Source organism: Lepidochelys olivacea (assembly GCF_965140295.1).
Source record: "Lepidochelys olivacea isolate rLepOli2 genome assembly, chromosome: 8".
Classification (NCBI taxonomy): domain Eukaryota; kingdom Metazoa; phylum Chordata; order Testudines; family Cheloniidae; genus Lepidochelys; species Lepidochelys olivacea.
Window position 1 is genome coordinate 30,812,113 of NC_140418.1, and position 24,703 is coordinate 30,836,815.

A 24,703-nucleotide genomic window follows, 5' to 3' on the forward strand; every position below is an offset into this window, starting at 1 on the left:
AGGAGCAGCTGTAAGTCTCAGTTAGAATTTTAATGTTTTATTACAAAAGGGACTGAAGGCCAGGATACTTGTTTTTTATGATACAAGATGTATAAAAACAAATGGCTTTTCATTTGTAAACTTGAGTCAACTGTTAGTAGTTAATTCTTGTTATGTCAACTTGTGATGCTCTTCCAAATGATTATGCTGTACTTAACCTGTTAACCATTTAGCCATATGTTTCTCTTATCAGGCTAGCCTATGTTTTCAAAAGCAATTAAGAATAAGCCTCAGACTCAGTAGATAAGCAGACTAAATACATTAACCCTTTTAGAAATAATTCCAATTTGTTCTCATTCACTGTACTCCAACTGTTCATATCACTCCACCATATAACTCAGTAGCTGATAACACATATGCACGTAAATAACTTCAACAGAAACAGTGGGACTATTTGCATGCATGTATTGGCAGAATTAAGGTTTAGGATTAAGTTTTTGTCTCAGATTGTTAGTTTAATGTTCAAGACTGACAAGTCTGTAGTTTTAAGTGGGATCATGCAACAGTATAAAAAATTGACAGTCTTGAATAACTACGCTGAAACATTTAGTTACAAAATTAACTGTGCCCAAAAGGTATTAATTTGGACAGTTTCTTCAAGAATGAAACGTTAGTGGTGGTCTCTCTATTATAAACATACTGGGCTAGATCCAACAACAAATATATGAGAGCTGAAGTATATATAGTCTGAACTATTTTATGTTACATCTCCTGTATGTTGAACTTAAGTTTTGACTCTCCCATGATGTACTAAATTCATAATCAGATCTCAGCTTGGAATTTCCCAAGCTTTTCTAGTTCTCTACCTGGAGAACACAATGTTTTCTTTTTGGTAGTAGAGAGGTATGAATAAGAACCTCCATAGGGTAAATAAATGCCATATGATTTGAATAAATATGAATAGAATGCCAAAATAGTAAATAAGCTAAAAATGAGTGTGTGGAAGAGCAAAGGTATACTGAAATATCTGTGACACATATCTTCATATGTAGTTGTACTCTGTCTCTTGGAGGGACTCCAGATTGCTGTGAAGGAACCAACCGCTAGATCCCATGTGCTTTAAGCTTCTAGGGTCTGAACAGAGTCCAGGCACAGACATTATTTTGGAGTCCCTGGCCATACTTTCAGGACGCAGGTCTTCTGTCTAGCACCCATTTTTGATAGTTAAGACCCCAAGATCTAACTGCCTAGTCCCTGGTAGTAGTGCTGACCCTCCCCTCCCTGATATCTTAAACACACACTTTCAGAACTCTAGGCATGTGGGCATTCTGAGTCCACAAATAAACTCTTTGAGGACAAGTGATAGGTGTAACACAACTTATACACAGACTTCGCACAGGATTCCTAGCCATTTTTGGCCTTTACTTAAGGGCACGAGAACTATGGCAGTCTATACAAAAATAAACTCTACACGCATTTCCCTGCCTCAGTTTCCTCCTCATTCTAAGCTTTCTTTGGGCTAGGGTCAGTTTTCTAACGTTGTCCAGGGTCTTTCTGCAGTACATTACTTGTCTTCCTAACCGTGGAGCCTCTCCTCTGCTTCCTCCTCAGCTAGCTTGCTTTGACCTTTATTGATTCTGAAGCTAAATTCAGTCCCCTGTTTTTAATAATTAAAAAAAAAAAAACAACCAGAAAAAACAAGCCAAATCTCTTCTTTCCCAGAACTCCCTATGGTTCTGAGTCTTCTCCGGCAATGTTTCCAGCAGGGATGGGTTCCTGGGCCGATGTCATTGATACAAATGTTCAATAACCTGGAAGAAAAAAATAATCACAGATAGATAGTTTCCAGGTGACACAGAAATTAGGGGTGTGGTAAATTGTGCTGTATCGGAGACCAGTCTCCTTTGCTGTTAGGATCTCTTGGTAAGCTTGGTGCAAGCCAACAATATGCTAAATGCTTAATATAGCTAAATAAAAATGTTCACATCCAAGAATAAAGACGATAAGCCATAATCACAGAATGGGGGGACTATCCTGGGAAGCTGTGACTGCAAAAGATTTGCAGGTTATGATCAGCTGAATGTGAGCTCCCAGTACAATGCTGTGGCAAAAAGGGCTAATGTGATCCTTGAATGTATAAAGAGGGGAATCGCAAATTAGGAGTGGGGAGATGATTTTACCTTTGTATTTGGCACTGGTGATACCACTGCTAGAATAAAGTATCCAATTCTGGCATCCACAGTTCAAGGAGGATGTTGATAAATTGGACAGGGAGAAGAGCCATGCGAATAATGAACTAATTGGAAAACATGCCTTTAAATATAGTGACACTCAGAGAACTCAATCCATTTAGCTTAACAAAGAGAAAGTTAAAGGGGTGACTTGATCAATCTGTAAATACCTAGGTGGGGGGCTGGTATTTATAATGACATCCCCAGTCTAGCAGACAAGGTATAGAAGAGGAAGCTTGAGAAATTCAAACTGGAAATAGGCATAAAATTTTAATTAATCAACAGTAGGAGCAACTTACCCAAGGTTCTGGTGTACTCTCCATCTCTGGTAATTTTTTAAAATAAAGATTGGACCTTTTTCTAAAAGATTCTCTGTTACAAACAGGAATTATTTCAGGGAAGTTCTCGGGCCTGTGTTATAACAGAGATTATACTAGATGGTCATGGTGGTTGGTCCCTTCTAATCTTGGAATCTATGAAAACCCACCTAGTGGTTTTATTTATTTATTCTCCCCCTCCCCCCCGACCTCACCCCCCTAAAGGCTAGCATCAGCACTTGGGGTCTTTGTTCTGCATTTGTATATCATCTCAACTCCAGACACCAGCACCATATTGAGGGGTTGGGGAAAACTTGTTCTCCCAATTTCTCTAGTAATATCTTCAATCCCTGTGTGTGTCTAATTCAGAAGTTGCTTGACTCTCTGGTATATGGAAAGTGGAAGAGGGCCAAGACTATAACAGGGTTCAAAAAAGAACTAATTAATTCATGGAGGATAGGGCCATCAGTGGTTATTAGACACGATGGGCAGGGATGGTGTCCCTAGCCTCTGTTTGCCAGAAGCTAGGAATGGGTGATAGGATGGATCACTTGATGATTACCTGTTCTGCTTATTCCCTTTGGGGACCTGGCATTGGCCACTGTCAGAAGACAGGATACTGGGCTAAATGGACTTTTGGTCTGCCTCTCTCAAGAAAACTTCTGCCTATAGTATCTGATCTGCTAAATGCAGAAATTTTTGGTTGAAGTTCTATGGCCTGTATTAGGCAGGTCAGGTGACATTATCATAATGGTCCCTTCTGGCCTTAAAATATGATTGTGGGATTTAATATTCCAGTATCATCTAAAGTTAGAACAGTTCGATCCCAGGCTGAGTTTATGTGACTGAGTTAATATTAATTTATAGAAATTGTAATTGAGAGATAATTATGGAACCTTATTGTGCCATTTTAGTTAGCTTTCAGAGGTGAAACACTTTTAACATAAAATGCCCTGAAACTAGCAGTTAATCTGGCAGCAGTGCCATCCTCAATACTGTTTCTTGCCCTTTCTGTTACGACTTTGGTTTCTACACTAAATGGATGGTATGCACAGTAGGCAACATTGTAGGTAGACTAAATGTGAAATTCGGCATGATATACAGTATCTCATTAACAGCATTTCTTGGCTCTTAGTTTGTAGGCCTTTCTCTTCTATCTTACAAAACAAAGCCACTGAATAATAGACATAAGCATTAACCCAGATACTCTTCTCTGGCCTTCACAGACAGTATTTGCTTTGAGTTATGAGGTGTTCAAACCAATCTACTTGTGAAAAAAATTAAATGAACTCAAAGATTGAGTTTCTTTAGTTGGTCTTAAACAAATTACAGTATGGATGTATGAAACAGAATATTAGAAATGGTTCACACTTCAATGCTTAACTAATAACTATAATATTCAAAATGTAAACTTGCCACTTGGCACATGTTTGTCATTAACGTCAGAAAAATTAAATGTAATAAAAGCATGACAAAATTTGATGCTAGAAAACTGATTTAAGGACTCATGGAATAGAAACTGAATATATTTAGAGTAATTTTTTTTAGTTAGAAATTTTTTGTTGTAGCTAAGTCAATCAAACTTCTTATGTAGATAAAAGTTCAACACCCCCAAAGGTTAGGGGGGTTATGTTTCTACCATACCTGTACAAGATGAAACATGGGTATAACTAGGGCTGTCAAACAATTATAAAAAGAATTATGATTAATCATGAGATTAAAATAATTGCAAGATTAAAAATAGAATATCATTTATGTACATATTTTTGGATGCTTTTCAAATATATTCATTTCAGTGACAACACAGAATACAAAGTGTACAGTGCTCGCTTTATTATGTAAATATGTGCACTGTAAAAAATAGTATTTTTCAATTCACCTCATACGAGTACTGTAGTGGAATCTCTTTATTGTGAAAGTACAATTTACAAATAGAATTTTTTTTTACATAACTGCACTCAAAAACAAAACAAAAGTAAAACTTTAGAGCCTACAAGTCTCTTTATCTTGGTTTTTACTTTTTTAAATGAGCAGTGTCAGTTCTTAATTTTATTTTTCAAAAATCCACTACACCAAGACCATACATCATACTGGAATGTTGAAAAGGAATTTTAGAGAGAAACTAGGTTTTTACATTGAGCTTTGTTTTTATGTTGACTCTAAATTTGTTTGCTCATCTTGTATGTGCAGACTTCCAAAAGAAGCTGGAGGGCGAAAAGAAAATGGAGACAGAGGCAGTTTCTAATCTTCGTCGCCAACTGAAGGAAGCAGAAGATGAGCGGAGAAAGGCAGCACAATATGGCTTGCATATACTGGAGCAACAAAATGAGATGCAGAATCAGTTAGATCAGCTACGGAGTGAATTGAGCACCAAAACTGAGGTGAACTTTTATGTTAGATTTGACAGAATATTTTTATTTTTTGTAACTTCAATATCATTTTTAACTTTTGTGATTTTTAAAGTACTTTAATTTTTACAGTTCTGGGAAATTAAACAGGGGATGGTTAGGGCAGCTCTGAAAGCAGGATGAGGCTCCCAGTGTGGCAGACGCTTGGCACAAGGTGTTTTGTGGGGGACACTGCAGCCCTGGCCTGGCAGAGCAGAGACCTATGGCCAGGGTTGTGAGGAGGAGGACAAGACCCTGGATGTCTGGGGAGGCCACCTTGCTGCTGAACACTTTGTGCCTGGGGTCAGTGCTGCACTTCTGGCTGGTGAGTGAGTCAGCGAGCTGGGCTGCGGACAACTCCCTTTGCGGCTGCTGAGCTAATGGCACTGAATCCCTGCAGGCACAAGGTGTGGGGAAGGCTGCAGTCCTGGTAGAGAGGAGCAGAGGACCCCGGCTCTCCCAGCTGGTGAGAGAGTTGGGCTGTGACAGCAGGGCTGCAAAGGGCTCCTTGCACTGCTGGTGACACCTAATCTCTGCAGGTGCAGAGAAGGCTTTAGACTGTGGGGAAGAGGATGATCTCTCCCCCCCCCCCCCCCCCGGGGCCACAGGGGAGGTCACCCTGCTATCCACAGGCAGGCACCATGTAGCAGTGGGGTGGACTCCCCAGCTGCCAAGGGCTGTTGTTCTTTCTTGTGGCCCTGGCTGCGGTCTGGCAGGGCAGAGCAGGACTGCAGTGTTTCCTGCACCTTGTGCCTGCAAGAAACCAGCATCAACAACACTGGAGCTGTGTAGGGAGCCCTTTGTTCCCTCACTCATGTGACAGCAGGGATGCAGAGAGTTCTCTACTGGCACAGGGCAGGTGACTCATGATCACTGTAGGTGGAAGGAGGGGGGAGAGGCTGTGCTTGTACCAGCTGTTACAGATGGATAATTTTGTGTTGATTTTTAGTCAGTTGAAATTGACCTTTTCCGATATCTCTAGATTTCAATCAAATTGTGCCAACCCTAATTATACTCCTCTATTCTAGAGAGGTGTTTTTGCCATTGTCTGTCTGTCTCATTAGATTCCATTGGTTTAGGCTTTTATACTATCCTCTCCTTGGAATAGCATCTTTTTCCAAATTTCCAGCTGAATGAAAGCGTAAAATGTAGGAAACCCAAGCTCTTCTTTATAGTTAGCTAGCACACTATTTTGGAAGTCTTGTAATAAACCACTGAGATGATTCTTTGAACTGGAAGCTGGAATGATAAATGGGACTTGCATCTATGTTGTCATATGTCTGCCTGACATTCAGATCAAGTTTAACAGTGAGTAAACATTTGAATAATTCTTTTCCTTCTTAATAGCCAAAACATGTCACGTAAGCTAACATTTTAAAATGATTGTTAAATGCTAATAACACATTGAAGTATTTCATGTTGTATTCATGTTCCTCATGTCAGTTGGACACTGATGGTGATGTCACAAGATGGTTCATGACTGACATGCCCAAACACTAACACACTGGGGACCACGCGGTGGGGGACTCTCTGCAGTCTGCCTGGAGAATTAGAGGAATATAGGAACTACTAAATAAATTACAGAAATTCTGAATGGATGGCTCTTTCCTGTAAGACAGATATGAAAATCTTCATGAAGCAATTGATGACTTTTGAAAAAGACAGATCAGCTGGAGTTAGAAGTCCGAGTAATTAGTTGGTCTTGGGTCTCGAGTCTAAATGCATTAAAATAAACCAATGCCTGAGGAGCCAGTTAAAAAGAAACAAAGACTTATCAATATCACATTTCTTTTTCAGAAATTTGAACAAGACAAGTATTCACTTCAGAGAGAAGTTGAGCTCAAGAATAGAATGTTGGAAAGCTTGAGCTTTGAATGTGATGCTCTTAAGCAGCAACAAAATATGCAACTGGACAAACAGCGAGAACAATTTGAAAGAATCCATGGACAAGAAATCAGACAACTTAAAAACAAGGTTTGGGATGTAATGAACTGCTAAAATGTTGCTGACATATTAAGGAATATTTGCAATATTTGCAAGAATACTTAACTTATTTCTTAAAGTAATAACTGCAACTATCACCCCAACAAATCAAATGAATGGTTCAGATATACAGCTATTTTTTTCCCCTTCTACTTGGTACCTACATTGAAAATTCCAGAATTCAGTTAGCCATCAATCCTTCTGATCATTTACTTATTTTTAATCAAATGTTCCAGCACAGTAGCACTTAGTAACTAATAAAATAGTATTGGAGACAAAAGGCTGCTTATGGTAGAATTTCAGAGGGAGGAAAATATCAGCAATATTTAAATGAATATTGCTGATTCTATACAAGATAATCATGTTTGTTCTGCAGTTTACTCAAGCCAGCTATTCGTTGGCAATGTGGAATTTAGGTAGAACGTAAGGAAGAATGTTGTCACAAAACAATGTGGTTGGCTTCATGGTAGCCTGTTACAAAAGCAGTATGTTCTGCCCTAGCAGAGAGTGCAGCGTGTCGATTCAGCAAACCTCAGTGTTTCTCATAAAGACCATGTGCTTAGTTCGGTGGTGAGGGCCAGGTTTATTGTTGACAAAGTGCAGTCCTAGTGCCCTGGCTTAATGGTTATAGGTACACTAAGATGTATGCCTGAGGCAGCATAGCAGCTTAATCAACATAATGTAATACTGTCCCTAGGCCTGTACAAGATGTCCTTCCTATGCCTTCTCTCTTGATACATTGATACAAATAAGTTAGGTATTACACTCCAGATGTTGTTAGTTACCACCTTTATTCTTGTACCTGGTAGTTGGAACAAAATATCCTTCTCCAATATTCTGTCATTCCCTTTATCTTTACAAGAGGTCAGTGCGTTCCTGTACCGTTTCTTAGTAATGTGTTTATGTAGTTACTTGAGAATGCTGTGTATCTCTGTACCATTCTCTTAGGTCAGGAATGTGCTTACTTGGCTAGCTGATACCCAGTATTACTATTTTAGTAAGGCCTACCCTAATTCACAGCCTTCGGTTCATTCTGTTAATTGTGCCTGGGGCTCCGGCAATATTTACAATATCAGTTGCTTCACTAATGTGTTTTTAAGTTGGAGAAGCTGAAAGCAGACCTAGATGAAACCCGACTAAGTGAGAAACAACTAAAACACAAAGTGGAACATCAAAAGGCAGTCATTAATGCCAAATCAGAAGAATTGCACATGATGTCTGAACGTGTACATGAAACGATGTCTTCAGAAGTGTTAAATCTCCAGATTGAACTAACTGAACTTGAAAGTGTGAAGGTATGTGACTAATACTTTATCAGTGTAAGTTCATGGTATGAACATTCTATTTGAAGACAAATGTCTACCTCTAGTCTCTTCCTGTACTAACACAGTTTTAGAAGGTTATGTACAGTATTCTGCATCTTGTGAATAAACTGGCATACTAATATGGTTCTTCCAAAAGCTAGTAATGATGGCTGGGGCAAAACTTTTTACGTTTGTATGATTGGCACTGGAGGGTGAGAGCCGCCTTTTTTGAGTAGGTGACACTGGAAAAAGTTGGACTGATGCCAGAGTACCTAACTACTACGTAGAAAATACAAGTAAAATCATTTTGCTGCTACTTGTTTTTGGGACAGGCCAGTGTTGAAGAGAAGATGAATGAATTGCAATACAGCAAAGAGCAACTAGAACTTGCAAACAACAACCTACACAACCAGTTGGAACACCTTCAGGGAGAAAAAGAAGAGAGAGAAAAAGAAATAGTTTCTTACTGCAATGCATTAGAGGTACTGTGCCTATAGTTTTAAGTGCCATAATCTCAAATATCAAAATACTACTTTTCATACATAGCTGGTAATGAGAATCAAAATGTGAGGGGTTTATTCACAATTGCTAGATTGTTAATGATGCAGCACTTCCCACAAGTACCTTTTTTATTTATCTAGATTTAAAGACTTGAGTCTAAGGGATCTTCTGAGCAAAGCAGATATTTCTACGTATGATTGTTCTGTATAGTGTCAATCTAGGATACCAAATATTTTCAATGAAAATTAATGGCAGAGATGTCTACATCTCCTATATACCTTTTAAAAACTTCAATCATATATTGATACTGGCTTTTTCCATAGTTTATACAATCATCTGAGGGGTTATTGAGTAGTGTCCATAAACTTTTGAGACAACAGCTGCCGGGAGGTGGCTTTTCACTTTGTCTTTGAGCTCCAAGAGTTTGAAATTGACTTCCTATCCAAGGACACATGAGTGGCATTTCCGTTGTATTCATTTGTGGGGCTTCTGGGAGGGTATGCTGATTCCTTCTTTCACTGAGGACCATGGCCCATTGAGATGACAAAGGTAGGGGCTGGGGAAAAACAGTTGAAAGATATAGTGCAAATTGTCAGTCCTTTTGGCCATTTGTTGTTCACTTGAGTGCAAAGTTTCATAGTTTTAGATGACCAGCCACTCCTAGATCATCTTACAACGATGTCCTTGATGATGGTTTTTTATCACTTGCATCTTGCCAGAAAGATACCTACCACTTTGTTTTAGGATATGGACCTTAAGACTGAAATCTGTGTCTTTATCATGAGGAGAAATCACTGTGCCCCTTCACCCTATTATCTACATTTTTATTTTCTTCTTACAATTACCAGGCCATATCAGTCACTTGATTTCTTTCTATATTGTCTCAGGATGTCTGTGCACAAACTCACAGCAGTTCAAAGGTGGTGTTTTAAACTGATGAAACAGCCTGTGTGGACATTTGTTTGTTTTGAGTTGCTTATATGCAAGTTGCTTAGATTCCCAATACTTTAAACAGTTACAATGGCTAATCAGTGATTGTTTAAGAGCTGCTCAGAGATTTGACAGCGGACATTGTGCTGGTAACTTGCTGAGATTGGATCTGTACTAAAACATGCAGTCAGTGAGAATAGAGGGTGTAACTACAGTATTGTGACCAGCTTAATTTGGGGACTTTTTTCAAGAAATTTTCTGTCCTTAATTGTGTAAAGTAAGAATCTTTTTATCCTTTGTTCTGAATATCAAGCTACAGAGTAGAGCTATATCATCTTGTTCTAAATACCGTAGATCTAGGTCAATAACTAAGTTATACAGTGCCTGCTGAGATACCCAATTCATTGGGAAGCATGCAACTATTGCTCAATATTTTGCTTGGAACAAAAAAGATGTTTCAGCTGTAGCAATTAGAAATTTTGAATGAGTGTACTTTGCAATAAATACTTAACAGCCTTCCCTTCCCAAAAGCTTCCCTCCCAGCCCATAGAGCTAGGACTTTGGCAGTGGCTCGCCATTGGCTGGGGATGCAGGGGCTTCAGTCCCTTATCTCCTGCATGGTCCCCTGGCACGGGCAGGTTTCCAGAGCTGCAGTCCTAAAGGAGGTGCTAAGATGTGCTCAGCAGCAGCCTCAGGCAGGTTTGTAAAGTTACAGGTAGAGAAGGCACATCCTAGTGCTTCCATTCCTAGCTGCAGCCTCACAAACCTTTCTGCAGCTGAGTCATGGGTGTATGGGTTACTTCCCCATTCTGTTTCCTGGAGGAAGGGAGTTAATTATTCAACCTGGCTTGGGGACCGCTCAAGTGAGGAGGGGTATTGGTGCAAACACCTTGATTGTGGGAGTAGCTTACTAGAGGTCTCCAGGAGCCTGAAAGGTTGCCTGCCTTCCTGTCTCCGGCTGGCTACTACACAAGTACTGTAGGAGTAATCTAGTACCACTTGGGGCTTCAGTCAGTCATGAGTCATTTTGAACATGGGAAGCTACTACTCACTTTTTGCCTCTGTAATCCCATGTAAGTATAGCTTAGTGGGGAGTGGAATCCCTGTGTGTTTCATATCTGGTCAGAGACAATCTGAAGTGCTCCTTGCACTTTAATATGGAGCTAACTATGGAACAACATGGGGGTGGAGAGACACCCCTTCTGACTAAGCCCCATTCCCTGGAAGAGTGAAAATTCTTGGGCTGAAAGCCAGACAGGAACAGTTCCCACAACACTGCAGCCTGAAGAGGGGCTTCACATGATTATCATGCTTCTCTGCATGTTCCGATAGACTCACTGCCCTGCTTCATGTGGAAGCTTGATAGAGAGCACTGAAAGTTTGTTTCCTCTCACACAAGCGTAAGATTTTTTCAGGTCAGAGACCACCTTGGTTATATAGTCTCCAGCAGAATGGAGCCCTGGTTTCTTGATGTTACCTTCCGGATGGTTGGTTGGAACTCTATGACCAGCTATCATAGAAAATTGGTACCAGCCCTAGCAATGTTGTTTTGGCAGGCACAGTGGACTCCTCCTGGTGTCAAGATTAACTGGAATGATGCTAAACAAGCCTGTGGCTGAATCTATATTTCCCATTATTTCAGAAAGAGGGAGGCGTTGAAATTAATTCCACTATATGAGGATCACATTGCTCTTGCAGTGAGGAAGATGTTATAATAGCTCTAGAAACCTATAGAAAGCCAGTTTTTTTTCCTACAGTTCCAGGGAAATAACTTTCTCATCACTTTTACGTTATTGTGGCCCCTTTGGAAGGTGGTAATGAATGAGCATTCCTAGAAGTCTGAAGATATAACTCAAACAGATGGAGTACGCACTCAGATTGTACCCTGCTCAACATTCCATCCAAAATGCCAGGTCTTTAGGGCTTCCAGTTGCTGTAGGGAAGGTGTTTAAAATCCTTCAGTTTGCACGCTTGGCAATTGGGCGACTATTTACAGAGAAGGAAAAGATCCCTAGTGATGTGAGGAAGGTGTATGTGGTAGATTTAGTGAGTAGGTTTCCATTCCACTGCAGAAGCATCCTCTAGTGGGAAGGTACCACACTGGTTCTTAATTTTTTAAATTACAAAGCTCAGACTTTATAGGGGGCATACCCATTTCTAGTTTTTTTCTACTATACTTTCAATTCTGCTGCTTCTTCCTGCCCCATTGCTTGTGTTTCTTACTCTATGTGCTTACTACCTCCCAGTAGTGTTTGAATGAGGAGAGAAACTGATGTAGAAGGCAAAATTAATCACCTGATACCTTTCTGCTGGCCTCTTCTCTCATCGTATACACCTTGGTAGCCTGAAAAACTGGAGTACAGTTTATAACAAACTGATTGTTTTCCTCTAAAGGGAGAATTAGACATATGTGCCTTAATGACAGTTATATCAAATTAGTTGTCTTATTGCTAGTAATCAATTGCTGGAGTATTTTTACAGTTTTGGAAGAACTCTTCCAATGGTTTGAGCTGAATGGTAAAGCTCCAGCAAAAACAGTGAGGCACTTAGCTCATGTCTTGGAAACATTTCTCTATAGTTCTGACCTGTAATTTAAACAGACACTGTACTGACTGTTTTTCTGGCTTTAATCTAGAAAGCTCGTGAAGCTAACCAGGCACTCCAAGGTCAGCTGGATCATGCACTGCTTCAGGCTTTGGACCCTACCAGTAAAGGCAATTCTCTGTTTGCAGAGGTATGTTATGCCACAATTACTGCAGAATGTGTTCATTGGAAAGAGCTATAAATACTTCAATCACTATAAACTTGTACCTTCACTTACACACTAAATGCTGATGTATTTGTGTTTCCAGAGGCATCAAATGTGACACTCTACAAAGACTAACGTAGATGTTGAGCTGTTTGTGGGGACTGAGTAGTAGACATTTGTTACTCGTCTCTAAAGTGGTGTGGGAGTTAAGTGTGGTAGCAACATTTAATAAAACTGAATTGGACCACTTTGGAAAAACTTGAGGGTTGGTGGTGTAATTTTGGCTACTATACTAAGCTAAAAGAAAACCATAAGTTGGGAAGGAATATTCAGCTGGATGCTCTTATCTAATGTATTTGGGGAGTTAACTGATGGGGCTGTGTCTGACCTCCTGTAGGAGCCTGCCTGTGTTTGGCTTAGTAGTTGAGACATACAAGTACCGGATAATCCAATCGTATGAAGGGGATCATATCGTCTTACTTGGCATTTAAGGGAGTACCATGTTGTAGTTCTGTTCCAACTTCTCTCTGTAAATTAGTGTAACTGTCATGAGACCTTTTTTTAGGTATATAAAAATTTCATGACAACTTGGACTAATGTCAGTAGGCAAATCTGTGTGTACAGTACTACTAAGGGATCTTAGGAGTTACTTTACTTGTGTAGCTATAGCACAAGGGGCTAAAATCTCTATTTTAATCCATTGACCTTGCTTCTGGTAGTAAGGCAATATCTATTCATTCTAGATGCCTTAGAAGTACATGAAGTGTGTTGTTGGAGAAGTCACACTTCCAGAAGTGTCACTGGTGATGACTGTAACCTCATGTTCTTACCATAACATCTTAAAAATTAGCATCCAATTGACCATCATTATGATTTCCATAGTAATAATGTGTTAACAATGTTCTATAGGTGGAGGACCGTAGGGCAGAAATGGAACGTCAGCTGATCAGTGTGAAAGTAAAATATCAATCACTACAAAAACAGCATGCATTCACTAGAGAACAATTGCAAAGAATGAAGGTATGACCATTATTGTAATACTCCAGGGTTTCCTTGGGGTCTGACAAGACACTGCTTGAGAAAACGGTTTAGGAATTTGATTCTATGGACTATAGGTAAAAAAACGTACAAGTAGTCTTCATACAAAAATAACAAAGAGAATATGTCTGAGGATTTTGTCCATGTTCAGTTTAGTATCACACGAAGACTTAATTTATTGTTATTATTTTATTGATAACTTAAGAAATATTATCAGTCATCCCAAGAAATCAAACGTTAGACTAAAGCTACTTCATCGTGGTAGCTATTTTGTTCTGTTGTCAGTCATTCAATACAGATTTTGAAAGCATGCAAAATAATTATTCTATTTTTGTCCTTGTTTCACCCCCAATACTCATTTGTTGTCCTTTTGCATTAATGTTGGAATCTATTGGTACTCTAATAAGCATTTACTTCTGTGCCTTATTAGAGATTGGCAATAACGTTGGCTGCCTATGCATTGCAGGTCAGGCCAAGAACTAAGCATGTTTTTGCTTTGTTTTTCCTCTGATCCTGCTGCTTTTACTGTCTATTGCTTTCTTGTTCTGATGATCTGTCATCCCTGTCCCAATACTCAACTCAGTCATACAATTCACAAGACCTTTTCTCAAACGTTGAGTACTTTATTAATTTTAACTGACAAGCAAATTAGGATACTATCACATCTAAACATCAAATATTGTGCACCCTCCTGAGTTAGAGCATAGTTGTCCCATCTTGCAGGAAAAACTCTAGGGGAAAGTTGTCCACAAGAAACTCTGAAGACTGCCTGGAAGGCAGCATTTGTGCATTATCTTAAGGTGAAGGGGCCAATTTTGATTTGGGAAAGGGTGGGACTGGACGCACAGGAAGTACTCAACTACCATGTAGGGGGGATGATGATTATGGGTGGGATAGGGACTTCCAACCTTACACTCCCTCCACAATATTACCTGGATGCAGAAATAAGCTTAAAACAATCCTCTTCCAAAAGATAAAAGACTAGGAAAAGAATTATTGCAGAACTTCTGCATACTTAAGATAAGCATCTGGTGCATATATGCACCCAGTTGAACAGCTGAGATGAAATTTCTTGCTCTACATTCCCAGCAAATGTTTGAGCAACTAAAATGGCTAGCCAGCCTTCAAAAAGACTTTCTGATACTTTACCATAATAAATATTAGTTTTGATTTTTGACTGATTTTGCATTTTGGACACCTAATGTCTGAATTTTTCATTTCCCACCAAAGATGAGTAAAAAGCAAAAAATGAAATTCTAAATGTAAATATGAAAGGTAAGAATAGTGACTGTCTCAGTTCCCGTGTTTTAAAATGTGATCATTTTCCCCCAGTTGTTGTGCTACTTACCAATATTTGAAATGACTTTTCTGGCAAGCATTGCTTCTGCCAAGGTGGTTTTCTTTATTTCCTTGTCCCTTAGCCATGCTCGTTCTTCTTCCTTATCAGTTTCCTTTCTACGCCACTCTGCATTGTAATGTTCTCCAGTTCTTGCCTAACACTACTATGTCTAACAGTCCTCAGTTGGATTATCATCGGCTAGCCCTGGAAGAGGAAATCCATATTGTCACTACATGCTTTGGGAGCATCCTTCACTGTGTGGATACCCACTGTTGCCACCCTCTTTCCCTTCCCCACATGAATTCCAAATGTATTAAGGACTAGCCTGTTCCTGTGGGTCCAGTCTCTGAGTGTAGTGGAAAGTGTTGATTTCCATAACTTTTATCACATCTGAAATATTGCTTTCCACAGCTAATTCCTTCCCTTCCTCAGACTGGCAACCAGCATGGGGAGCAGTAGTGGGGGCAATAGAATCTGACAGTGCAGACTGGCTCCACTTTAAAATGAGTGGAGTAAATGTGAAATGAGCTTTCTGCTTTCTGGGAAGAGTAAGGGTGGCATCTCTCAGGAAAGAGGAGTTGGGAGAGATGGTATTGGGTGGATTAGGAGGAGGGTGAAGGAGTAGGAAGAAGCAGAAACTTACCAGTTCCTGTCTGTTACAAATCTTAAGGATGAATATACTTGACCTCAGGGACTTCAAGGGTTAATGCACTTCATTTATCCATCTGTATTTTACTTCTGGTAATGTACATGCTTTGGATATAGTCTTCATTCCTGTCACTTCTATACAGTCTCGTTCAATATTAACTGTGTATTAGGTTGTTAAAGCTGTTTTTACTAAACCAGTGAAATGCAATTCATAATGCCTTTGCCATAGCATTACTTTCAGCCTGTGCTCTTACATAGAGGATATTCACTGCTATTCTGTGTTGCTTAATTGCATGTTGCTTCTCTTTTACTTCATGTACACACATTAGACATATAAATTAAACTGGAGTCTTTGGGATGTGGAGGACAGACCTTCTGACTTTATAGGTCATGTCGTCAAGATATTTTTGGATGGTGCAGATGTTAATTTAATAAAATAACACAACAAAAGACTTCAGATGAAAGCTTTGCTTGCTTTTTTTTTGTGTATGATACTTTGAAAATCACTTCAAAAGCAAGTCAGTTGAATTGATGGTCTTGAATCCACATTTAAGTGTTCTCTCTGTTTGGCTACAGCTGAAATCAATCTTTTAATTATTCATGTGCTTTATAATAGAAATGGGTTTGGTGGATATTAATATTTGTTTGAACATGTGGCATGTAAATGGAATTTTATTTGACAGTTGACTGCTCTGGCTAAATGACTACAAAAAGGCATCTTCTTGGAATCATTCTAGTACACACAGATCCTTTCTTTAGAATCAAACACTTTTTTTTTTTTACTGCTTGTTTTGTATGGCTAAACAAAAACAAAGCATCGTGTAGCTTTCTTGTGTATAACCAACACAGTTGTACATGAAATTTTAGCTGGGCTTACAGAGGAGTTTGTAACTAAGCTTGGAGAACGTCACTAGGTAATGCCCAATAAGGACAGCTATGACTTGAAAACCAGCCCAGGTTGAGTTGGATAGACCAGCAAGTATTAAAAATCCATCTTTATTGTATAAGAGCATATTTAATATGACAATTGAGATAACTTAATGCCATTTATGTACTTGTAGGAGTAGAAAAGTATTTAAAGTATTGCAGTGAATGTCAGCTGCTGAGTTAGGACTGCAGTCCCCTAAGTTTCCTGGGTAAGGATATGGGTTCCGAAAGGTTTTTCTTTGAGTCTTAACATTGGTATGGTTTTTGCTTGATGTTTAGCTACAAATGGCTACGCTGCTGCAGATGAAAGGTTCTCAGGCAGAACTTGAGCAGCTAGAACGCTTGCAGTCAATGTTAGAACAAAAGAATGGTGAAATAGAAGATCTTCTAATGAAAGTGAGGCAACTGGAGAAATTTAAGGTACGTATTTTACAAACTAAACCTGTAAAGTTGAACTCTTGTAATGTGGGACAAATAAGTTCTTCAGAATATGAGAGGAGACTTTTAGCATAAACTCTTTATTTGTAATTTAATTGTAATTCAACAGTGCTCACAACTCTTATTTAGGTTGGTAACGGTCTCCGTTTTACAACTATTGTGTGCATCTTTTAAGTCCTAAAGAGTGCCACAACTCTAATTTTTATTCTTGTATTTTAAGGCCAGAGGGACCATTCTATCACTTAGTCTGACCACTTACATATCACAGACTACCATTAAATTTCACCCGGTTTTATATGTATTGAGCACAATAATATGTATGGCTAAAGGATATCTTCCAGAAAGGCTTCTAGTCTTGACTTGAAGAAATAGAGTATCTGCTACTACTTATTAGCTTTTTCAAATAGCTAATTACTCCCGTTGTTTAAAAATGTCTGTCTTCTAATTTGAATATGTCTGATTTTAGCTTCCAATTATTTGGTTCTTGTTATCCCTTTTTCACTAAATTGGAGCCTTTTGGTACCCTATATCTTTCTCCCATGAAGGTATTTGTACACTGTAATCAAGTCATTCTCAATCTTTTTAATAAGCTAAACAGAGCTTTATAAGTCATTGACTGTGAAGCATTTTCTCTGGCCCTCAAGTAACTTTTGTAGTTCTTCTCAGCACCCTCTCTAATTTAAAAAAATAAAAAATTTGGATACCAGAACTGGATGCAATATTCCATTGTTTCAGCAGTGCTGTATACAGAGGTAAAATCTCCTCTTCTCCCCTTCACTTGCCACTTTAAAATAAACGTATTTTGCTTTGTAAAGGCTAGCTGGTCACTGGTATTCAGTGGTGCGTGTGTGTGTGTGTGAGAGAGAGAACTTCAAGGGCTAGACCAGGGGTAGGCAACCTATGGCACGCGTGTCAAAGGTGGCACACGAGCTGATATTCAGTGGCATTCACACTGCCCAGGTTCTGGCCACCGGTCTGGGCAGCTCTGCATTTTAATTTAATTTTAAATAAAGCTTCTTAAACATTTTAAAAACCTTGTTTACTTTACATACAACAATAGTTTAGTTATATATTACAGAATTATAAAAAGAGACCTTCTAAAACTTTAAAATGTATTACTGGCATGCAAAACCTTAAATTAGAGTGAATAAATGAAGACTCTGCACACCACTCCTGAAAGGTTGCTGACCCCTGGGCTAGACTAAGGTCAGACCTGCTAGGATAAATGCACTGGTTTACAGGACAGCTGGAAGCCTAAATACCCAATCTGGAGGGGCAGGGATGCAGGTCCCTGCTTTGAGAAAGGTGAGGCCTAAGAAGCTTGAGACATTGCAAGCCCTCACAGAGTTCAAGAAGGAGATCCAAGGGGCAATTGATACCATGACTGTCTCAGTTCTGGTATCAACAAGGAGACTTTTTAATTCTGTTTTTTACTAATAATCTACAGAATGTTTGGGTAGCTTATGCTATGCTGGAAAAGGAGGGGTAACTTTTTAATCAAGGCTTTTTGTGTACCTTTGAGACAGGAGGATCTTTTTCAGTTCTGGCTGCTTCTCTAAGACAAAATTTTGGATGAAAACACTCAAATGAAATGAGGCTCTTTCTACCTCAAGTTTAAATCCCTTTATAAAGACTACCTAGCAAGTAGCTTTTTCTGTAACAGTTGTATTAAAATTTTGATGGAATAGTGAAAACTGTAAGAATAGAACTAATGCACTTCTGAAAAAGCCACTAGTTGACAATTTTTTAAACTCTTCCCTTGCATCAGAATTTATATGAGAACATGGAAGAATCAAAACCTTCTAGTAGCAGTTCAAGAGGTGGAGAATTTGGAGATGGCTATTATACAGATCTGCTTCAAATGAAACTTGAGAACTCCAAGTAAGAGTGTGGGGGTTTCGAGCCTAGAAATAGAATTTAGGAATTGTTTTAATGTTTAAAAAAATACTTGTAATCTATATCAACTTAGAGCTGTCTTGCACTCTGCCATTTCTTGGTTTGTCCACATATATTCTGTTCTCGGTGCACATGGACCCTAGGTGCTCAAGACTGGAATCTTTAGGTCATCAGTATCCTGCGTGTACCAGTAGCACAAAAGACAGAGTGGCCCCAGCTGCCCCTCAGTTATTTCTCACCACCTCTGACTGAGATGGAGCTCCTTGGTGCCCATGATTTTTACACATGCTTTTTTTAAATTACAGTTAGCTGTGTGCATATTAGTTTTGAGTACAGTCAGTTAGGGTACCAGCCTGTTTGGTAAATTCTGATAATTTTATTATTTGGAAGTTTTAACTTGCTTATTTTGTTTTGATTTGTTAATTCTCCTCCCCAGTACCAGGACTTGGGAATGATCTATCTTAAGTCTTCTGGCTTTAAGTATTGCCCCTTTTGCCAGGCAGCAGTTCCAAAAAATGATGGATACATGAGATGTCTGTTCTGTCTGGGGCATCCCATATCCCCGACAAATGTGCTCTGGTGCAGTCTTGAGATTTGGAGTTAACTGCTGCTAGTACAGAGGCCAGAGCATTGGATCAACTCAGCATAGTGCTTCAACATTGGTCATTATGGAACTAGTCCCATTGGTACCACTCCCTTTAATGCTACCCAGTCTGTATTAAATGCACCAGTGCCAGGCATGCTGGCACCGTCAACCCATCCAGATGCTTTACTGTCTGACACAGAGGCTTATGTCCCTGTCCCTTGGTATTGAGAGAGGATATAATAATGAGTTATCTTAAAGTCTGCTCTGCTCTCCACAGGGCTACAGATCCCTTCCATGTTACTGAAGAGCTTTTATCTCATTGGCATAGAGTGCCTCCGCAAGGACGATGCCCTCTAGGATCCCTTTGAAGCCTAACACCCTGGCTTCAGCATGCCCCTTCTTTAACACCTAGAATGCTCATTTTCATCTTTTCATCATTTTTTTTTTTAACCTTTTATGTTAGTCTCTCTGTCCAGGAAACTGAAATCTACATTATTGATGTGATTGTGAAAGACATTATGTGGCTTTTACTACTACTGTCAAGGTTCCTTCCCCGCTCTGAACTTTAGGGTACAGATCTGGGGACCTGCATGAAAGACCCCCTAAGCTTATTCTTACCAGCTTAGGTTAAAACTTCCCCGAGGTACAAACTTTTTACCTTTTGTCCTTGAACCTTTATGCTGCCACCACCAAAGTGTCTAACAAAAATAACGGGGAAGTGCCCACTTGGAAACGTCTCCCTCCTCCCTCAAAATATCCCCCCAAGCACTACACCCCCTTTCCTGGGGAAGGCTTGATTAAAAATCCTCACCAATTTGCATAGGTGACCCAAACCCTTGGATCTTAAGAACAATGAAAAAGCAATCAGGTTCTTAGAAGAAGAATTTTAATGAAACAAAAAGTAAAAGAATCACCTCTGTAAAATCAGGATGGTAAATACCTTGCAGGGTAATCAGACTCAAAACATAGGGAATCCCTCTAGGCAAAACCTTAAGTTACAAAAAGACACAAAAACAGGAATATACATTCCATTCAGCACAACTTATTTTATCAGCCATTTAAACAAAACAGAATCTAACGCATATCTAACTAGATTGCTTACTAACTCTTTACAGGAGTTCTGACCTGCATTCCTGCTCTGGTCCCGGCAAAAACATCACACAGACAGAGAGATCCCTTTGTTTCTCCCCTGCCCTTCTCCCTCCAGCTTTGAAAGTATCTTGTCTCACTGGTCATTTTGGTCAGGTGCCAGCGAGGTTATCTTAGTATCTTAACCCTTTACAGGTGAAAGGGTTTTTCCTCTGGCCAGGAGGGACTTAAAGGTGTTTACCCTTCCCTTTATATTTATGACAACTACTCTAGGGTTTCTTAGTTTTTATTGTCTTGGATTTTAGTTCTAGAGGTCCTTGGATTTACTTTCATCCTTAGCTGTATATAAATTAATGCCATTGCCACCCCCAGTCTAAGGTTACATGTTACTCTTATTTCAAATTGAAGAGAAAATTGTGTATCTAAAATATTATTGGGAACTTCCTTCTGGTTTGAAGTCCAGGTTTCATCATACAGAATAACAGTAGTGTGCTCTTCTCCTAAAATGATCCAATTTGGTACTGTATGCAGAGGAGCAAATCCTCGGCTTCAGTGGAGCCATGACAATTTAGATCAGCAAGAGATCTGTCCCCCGGTCTTCAGTATTTAGCTCAAATGGACTACTCCCCCTCCAAACACTGAAAGTACAGGCTGTGAAGTTGAAAACAAAACCAAATCTTATTTATCCATGCACAGGTTGTGATTTGGGAGGGAGGGTTCTCTGATTAAATTTGTATTGTATAATTTTCACTGCGGTGTTAGATAACTGCTTGTTTAAGTAGCTTGTGTTCTCCATTAATTAAACTATTATTCCTATTCTGAAATGAAGAGACTTCAAAATTTCAACTTTGGGTTGGGATTTTTCAAAGCTCCCTAGAGGAGCTTCCAATTGCAGTTAATTGTTCTAAGAGGATCTGAGCAACCAAATACTTTAGCTTTGAAAGCTCACTGTAAATTGTTACCTAATTTGACTCTTGTGAATTTTAAACTTGTCAATTCCTTTTCCTTCCCAGTAAGGAGACCGAAACTTTGAGAAACGAACTATCCTTACAGAGGATGAAAGCTTTGTATGAGAGCCAGAGGGTTCTGGAGGTAGAAAGGAAGCTTTTTGCCAATGAGAGGCACCTGCAGGTTTGCCAAAGTGAGAACATGAACTTGCGAGTTATGCTGGACGAGCTGAAAATGAAGTATGAACCTGAAGGTAACTTTTTCTGATCACTAATACAGTTGAACAAAATAAATACTTGAGCCTCTTTTGCTATAACTAGGTTTTTGTTAAGGCACTAGTTTTCAACCAACTAAAAAGATATCTTCAACCTGACCATAAACACTCTACTGAAACAAGTGACTGTAAAACATCCTGCTGTCTTGTAAGTTGCTGAACAGCAGTGATTTTTAAAACATTGCTTTATTGAAATGAATATACTGAACTAGTATACTGACTTTTAATTTCACAAGTCTGAAATCCGTGTGCGTGTATATATAGTTATACATGTGCTATAGAATTCTGAAACTAAAACATGGAAATTCACAGCAAATCGTGAATGGAACTTTTGAAGCAGGATGGAAACTCTGGATGCTAACGTTTTTTTACCAGTCAAAGACACTTGGCCAGCACATTACTTTGTGGAGATCTCTGAAGAAGTTCAGAGTTGTTTTTGAAAGTGAGAGTTGACCATGTAACTTTCTCCTTCGTTAGAGAGAATCTGCCACAGCCATGGGTGCAAAGCAGTGACTTAGCACTCTAACCTTGCCCATTATTGTCCTAGCTTTTAAAGGCAAATTTTGTGTTGGAGTCCACCGCTTCCTACCCTTTAGAGCCCAAGCTCCAGCCTGAGCCACAGTTTCAAAGGGCTGTCTATGCAGCTATTTTTAGAGTGCTAGCCTGAGCCAGTCTGTTGACCCAGAATGGGAGGCTCACTGCCATGGACTGTATAGACATCCACTGAGTACGAAATCTTTTGTGGTGCTGTTTACTGAATGGGTTTACCTGTTGAACTCCTTCCTTTCTATATGTCCCTCCTCTTCTACTCAATATGGCATAGTTGGCAAACAAAACATTTCTCCTCCACTAGAAAATGGTGGTCAGGTTGAATCTCTCTTGAATTCACAAAATCTTGCCAGAAAGGAGCACATGCTGGTTCAGTCTGACAAGGCTGCCATGTCAGTGCTTATTCATACTCTAAGCCTTGACTTTTTTCCCATCATAGCTCAAACTGGGGAGAAGTCAGAATGCCACAGTAGTTCCTTTATTATGAGTGAATTCTTCCAGAGTCTGCCTCCCTGAGAAACCTGTTGGGTGCTACTGTGTGGCCACTACAAAGCTTGTGGATGCAGCTAATTGTTTAGCTGACATTTAATCCTACAATGGAGATTTGAAGGAGTCCCGGAGTCCACAAAGAGGTCAGCTATCTCAGGTACTGGCAGAAAGAGAAGTGCAAGCTCAGATCTCTGCCAGTCCGAGACATATCTCTAAAAAGGAAGCATTGGTAACATTTTTTAGTTTCTGTTGCCTGCAAGAATGTTTTACAGCCAAAATGGCTTTTTAGATGTAACTGTTGTCTTGTTTCAGCAGTGGAGCAAAGCCTAGTTTGGTGTCAATGAAAACTGTTGTGATTATTTCTAAATTTTCCATTAGCTTCGAGCTGCCGGGTATGCTGATCACTGTATAATCCTCATTTTTTTTCTTTTAGTTGTCTTGGGACAATTGCAATCTTCCTGTGAATTTCTTGGAGCAGATGAGATGTGTACACTGAAAGATTAGATTAGAGGGCAGGGTGGGAGTGCTGCACCATTGTGACCATGTGGGGAGGATCAAAAATTGTTTTGAAAAGAACAGAACAATTTTTCTGCTGAAGCATTTCAACGGTGTGAATCCTGAGATTGCATCTCCAGAAAGTTTACTAGAATCTGAGTTGCGATTAAAAATATTTGAAGCATTTTTCATACCAGCTGTAACCAAGTGCCTTGTAAAATTACAGCTCACTGACTGAAAACAGATATAATGCAAGTTCTTTCCTTATATGGCTAATGCATTAAAGTTTTCAATCAGTCTTTCAGGCAGCGAGAAACTGAGGCACATGCAAGAAAGATGCTTTCAGGTGACACAGTAGTTGAGTAAATGTGGAAAACACAACAAGTCTGGGAACTACTGAGAATCTTCACACCAATAGTGGTAAAAGGATGCAAGGGGGCATAAGAACAAATTGCCAGATGAGTTAAGCAGGTGGCAGCGAATCCTTGACCGTCTTAAAAATTCCCTGGCTTCCAGGTCCCTTCAAAGTAGAAAAGTTTTTAAGATAGAGTGATGTGGTCACGCTTCTTCATAACGATTGGAAAAAAAAAATAAAAATCAGCATTTTTGAAAGTTAAGTGTTGGAAAACCCTAGGGTAGGGGAGGTTATACTTGCCCTCCTAGAGATGAAACTATGGCCCACATGAAGAGTACTGCAAAAATAATAGGCAGATATGTAGTGAAACAAATGTGGAAGAAGTCCATGGTCGTGAAGAAAGGAAACTAAAGTTAGGAAATGGAGTACTGTGTGAGGTAGCTCCTTCTGCACTTGCCTTTCATTTGAGCAATATGTCATCAGTAAGTTTTAGCTACCAGGATAGCAGCCCAAAATGTCAGAAAAATCAGAACACACAAAAGGAGGTGTGTGCAGTTAGGTATGGTGAAAATTTTAAAATAGAGGTGAGAGAAGGAAATCGGAGCTCCCAGTTAAGTTTTTGAATTTAAGTCTTTTGGGACACTTAAATGTATGTTACTAAAAAGTCACTGTCTGATAGCTCCATCAGCATGGAGGCAGTTAAACATCTTGGGATGGTCTGTATTAAACAAATTGTCACCTAAATAGGTTCAATGCTATCTTGCTGGTTTCAGTAATTGTATGAACACGTAAGTTTATTTCAATTACCAACATGTATGTTTGTATACAAACATAACTATCATTCTTCTCTAGAATTAATTAAAATCCCTAAAAGCATAAAAAGGAGGGAGAAGATTCCAGTGGACATGACTGCTGAACCTGTAGATAGCAAAAATGCTACAGTAGAGGAAACGACTCACTTTTCATCTCAAAATAAGGAAGAAAGAAAGATATGTTCCAAGAACTTGGAGCCAAGTGATGCCCCTCAAAGAAAATATGTACTTGTGCCAGCGCCAACGAACTTCACGCCTCTTCCAGCAACACAGCTAAAGGCTGAACCTGAGAAGGACAGGAAAAGAGTTAAAATCAAAGAAGATAACACCAAAGGTTCAAGTGAAAGAAATGGAAATAACTCTCTAACTCCAGTTGCCTCCAGGTCAGTGTCATCTTGTGTGTATGCTTATGGCAATCAGCGCAGACCTGCATCTGTTT

The 24,703-nt window shown here is 39.4% G+C and overlaps 1 protein-coding gene across 7 annotated transcripts in view; it reads left to right on the plus strand.

Annotated features, from left to right (window-relative positions):
- The window catches only part of SPDL1 (spindle apparatus coiled-coil protein 1), a 48,479-nt gene that overhangs the window by 8,377 nt on the left and 15,399 nt on the right, over positions 1–24,703 (plus strand). For all 7 annotated transcript variants that reach the window (XM_084636946.1, XM_084636949.1, XM_084636945.1 and 4 more), the window contains exons 2-11: positions 4,718–4,908; positions 6,712–6,888; positions 7,998–8,192; positions 8,534–8,683; positions 12,268–12,366; positions 13,291–13,401; positions 16,613–16,753; positions 18,540–18,652; positions 21,356–21,543; positions 24,305–24,647. In XM_084636946.1, coding sequence (XP_084493072.1) covers positions 4,750–4,908; positions 6,712–6,888; positions 7,998–8,192; positions 8,534–8,683; positions 12,268–12,366; positions 13,291–13,401; positions 16,613–16,753; positions 18,540–18,652; positions 21,356–21,543; positions 24,305–24,647 — 1,676 coding nt within the window. In that variant the 5' untranslated portion in view covers positions 4,718–4,749. The remainder of the gene's footprint in view (positions 1–4,717; positions 4,909–6,711; positions 6,889–7,997; positions 8,193–8,533; positions 8,684–12,267; positions 12,367–13,290; positions 13,402–16,612; positions 16,754–18,539; positions 18,653–21,355; positions 21,544–24,304; positions 24,648–24,703) is intronic.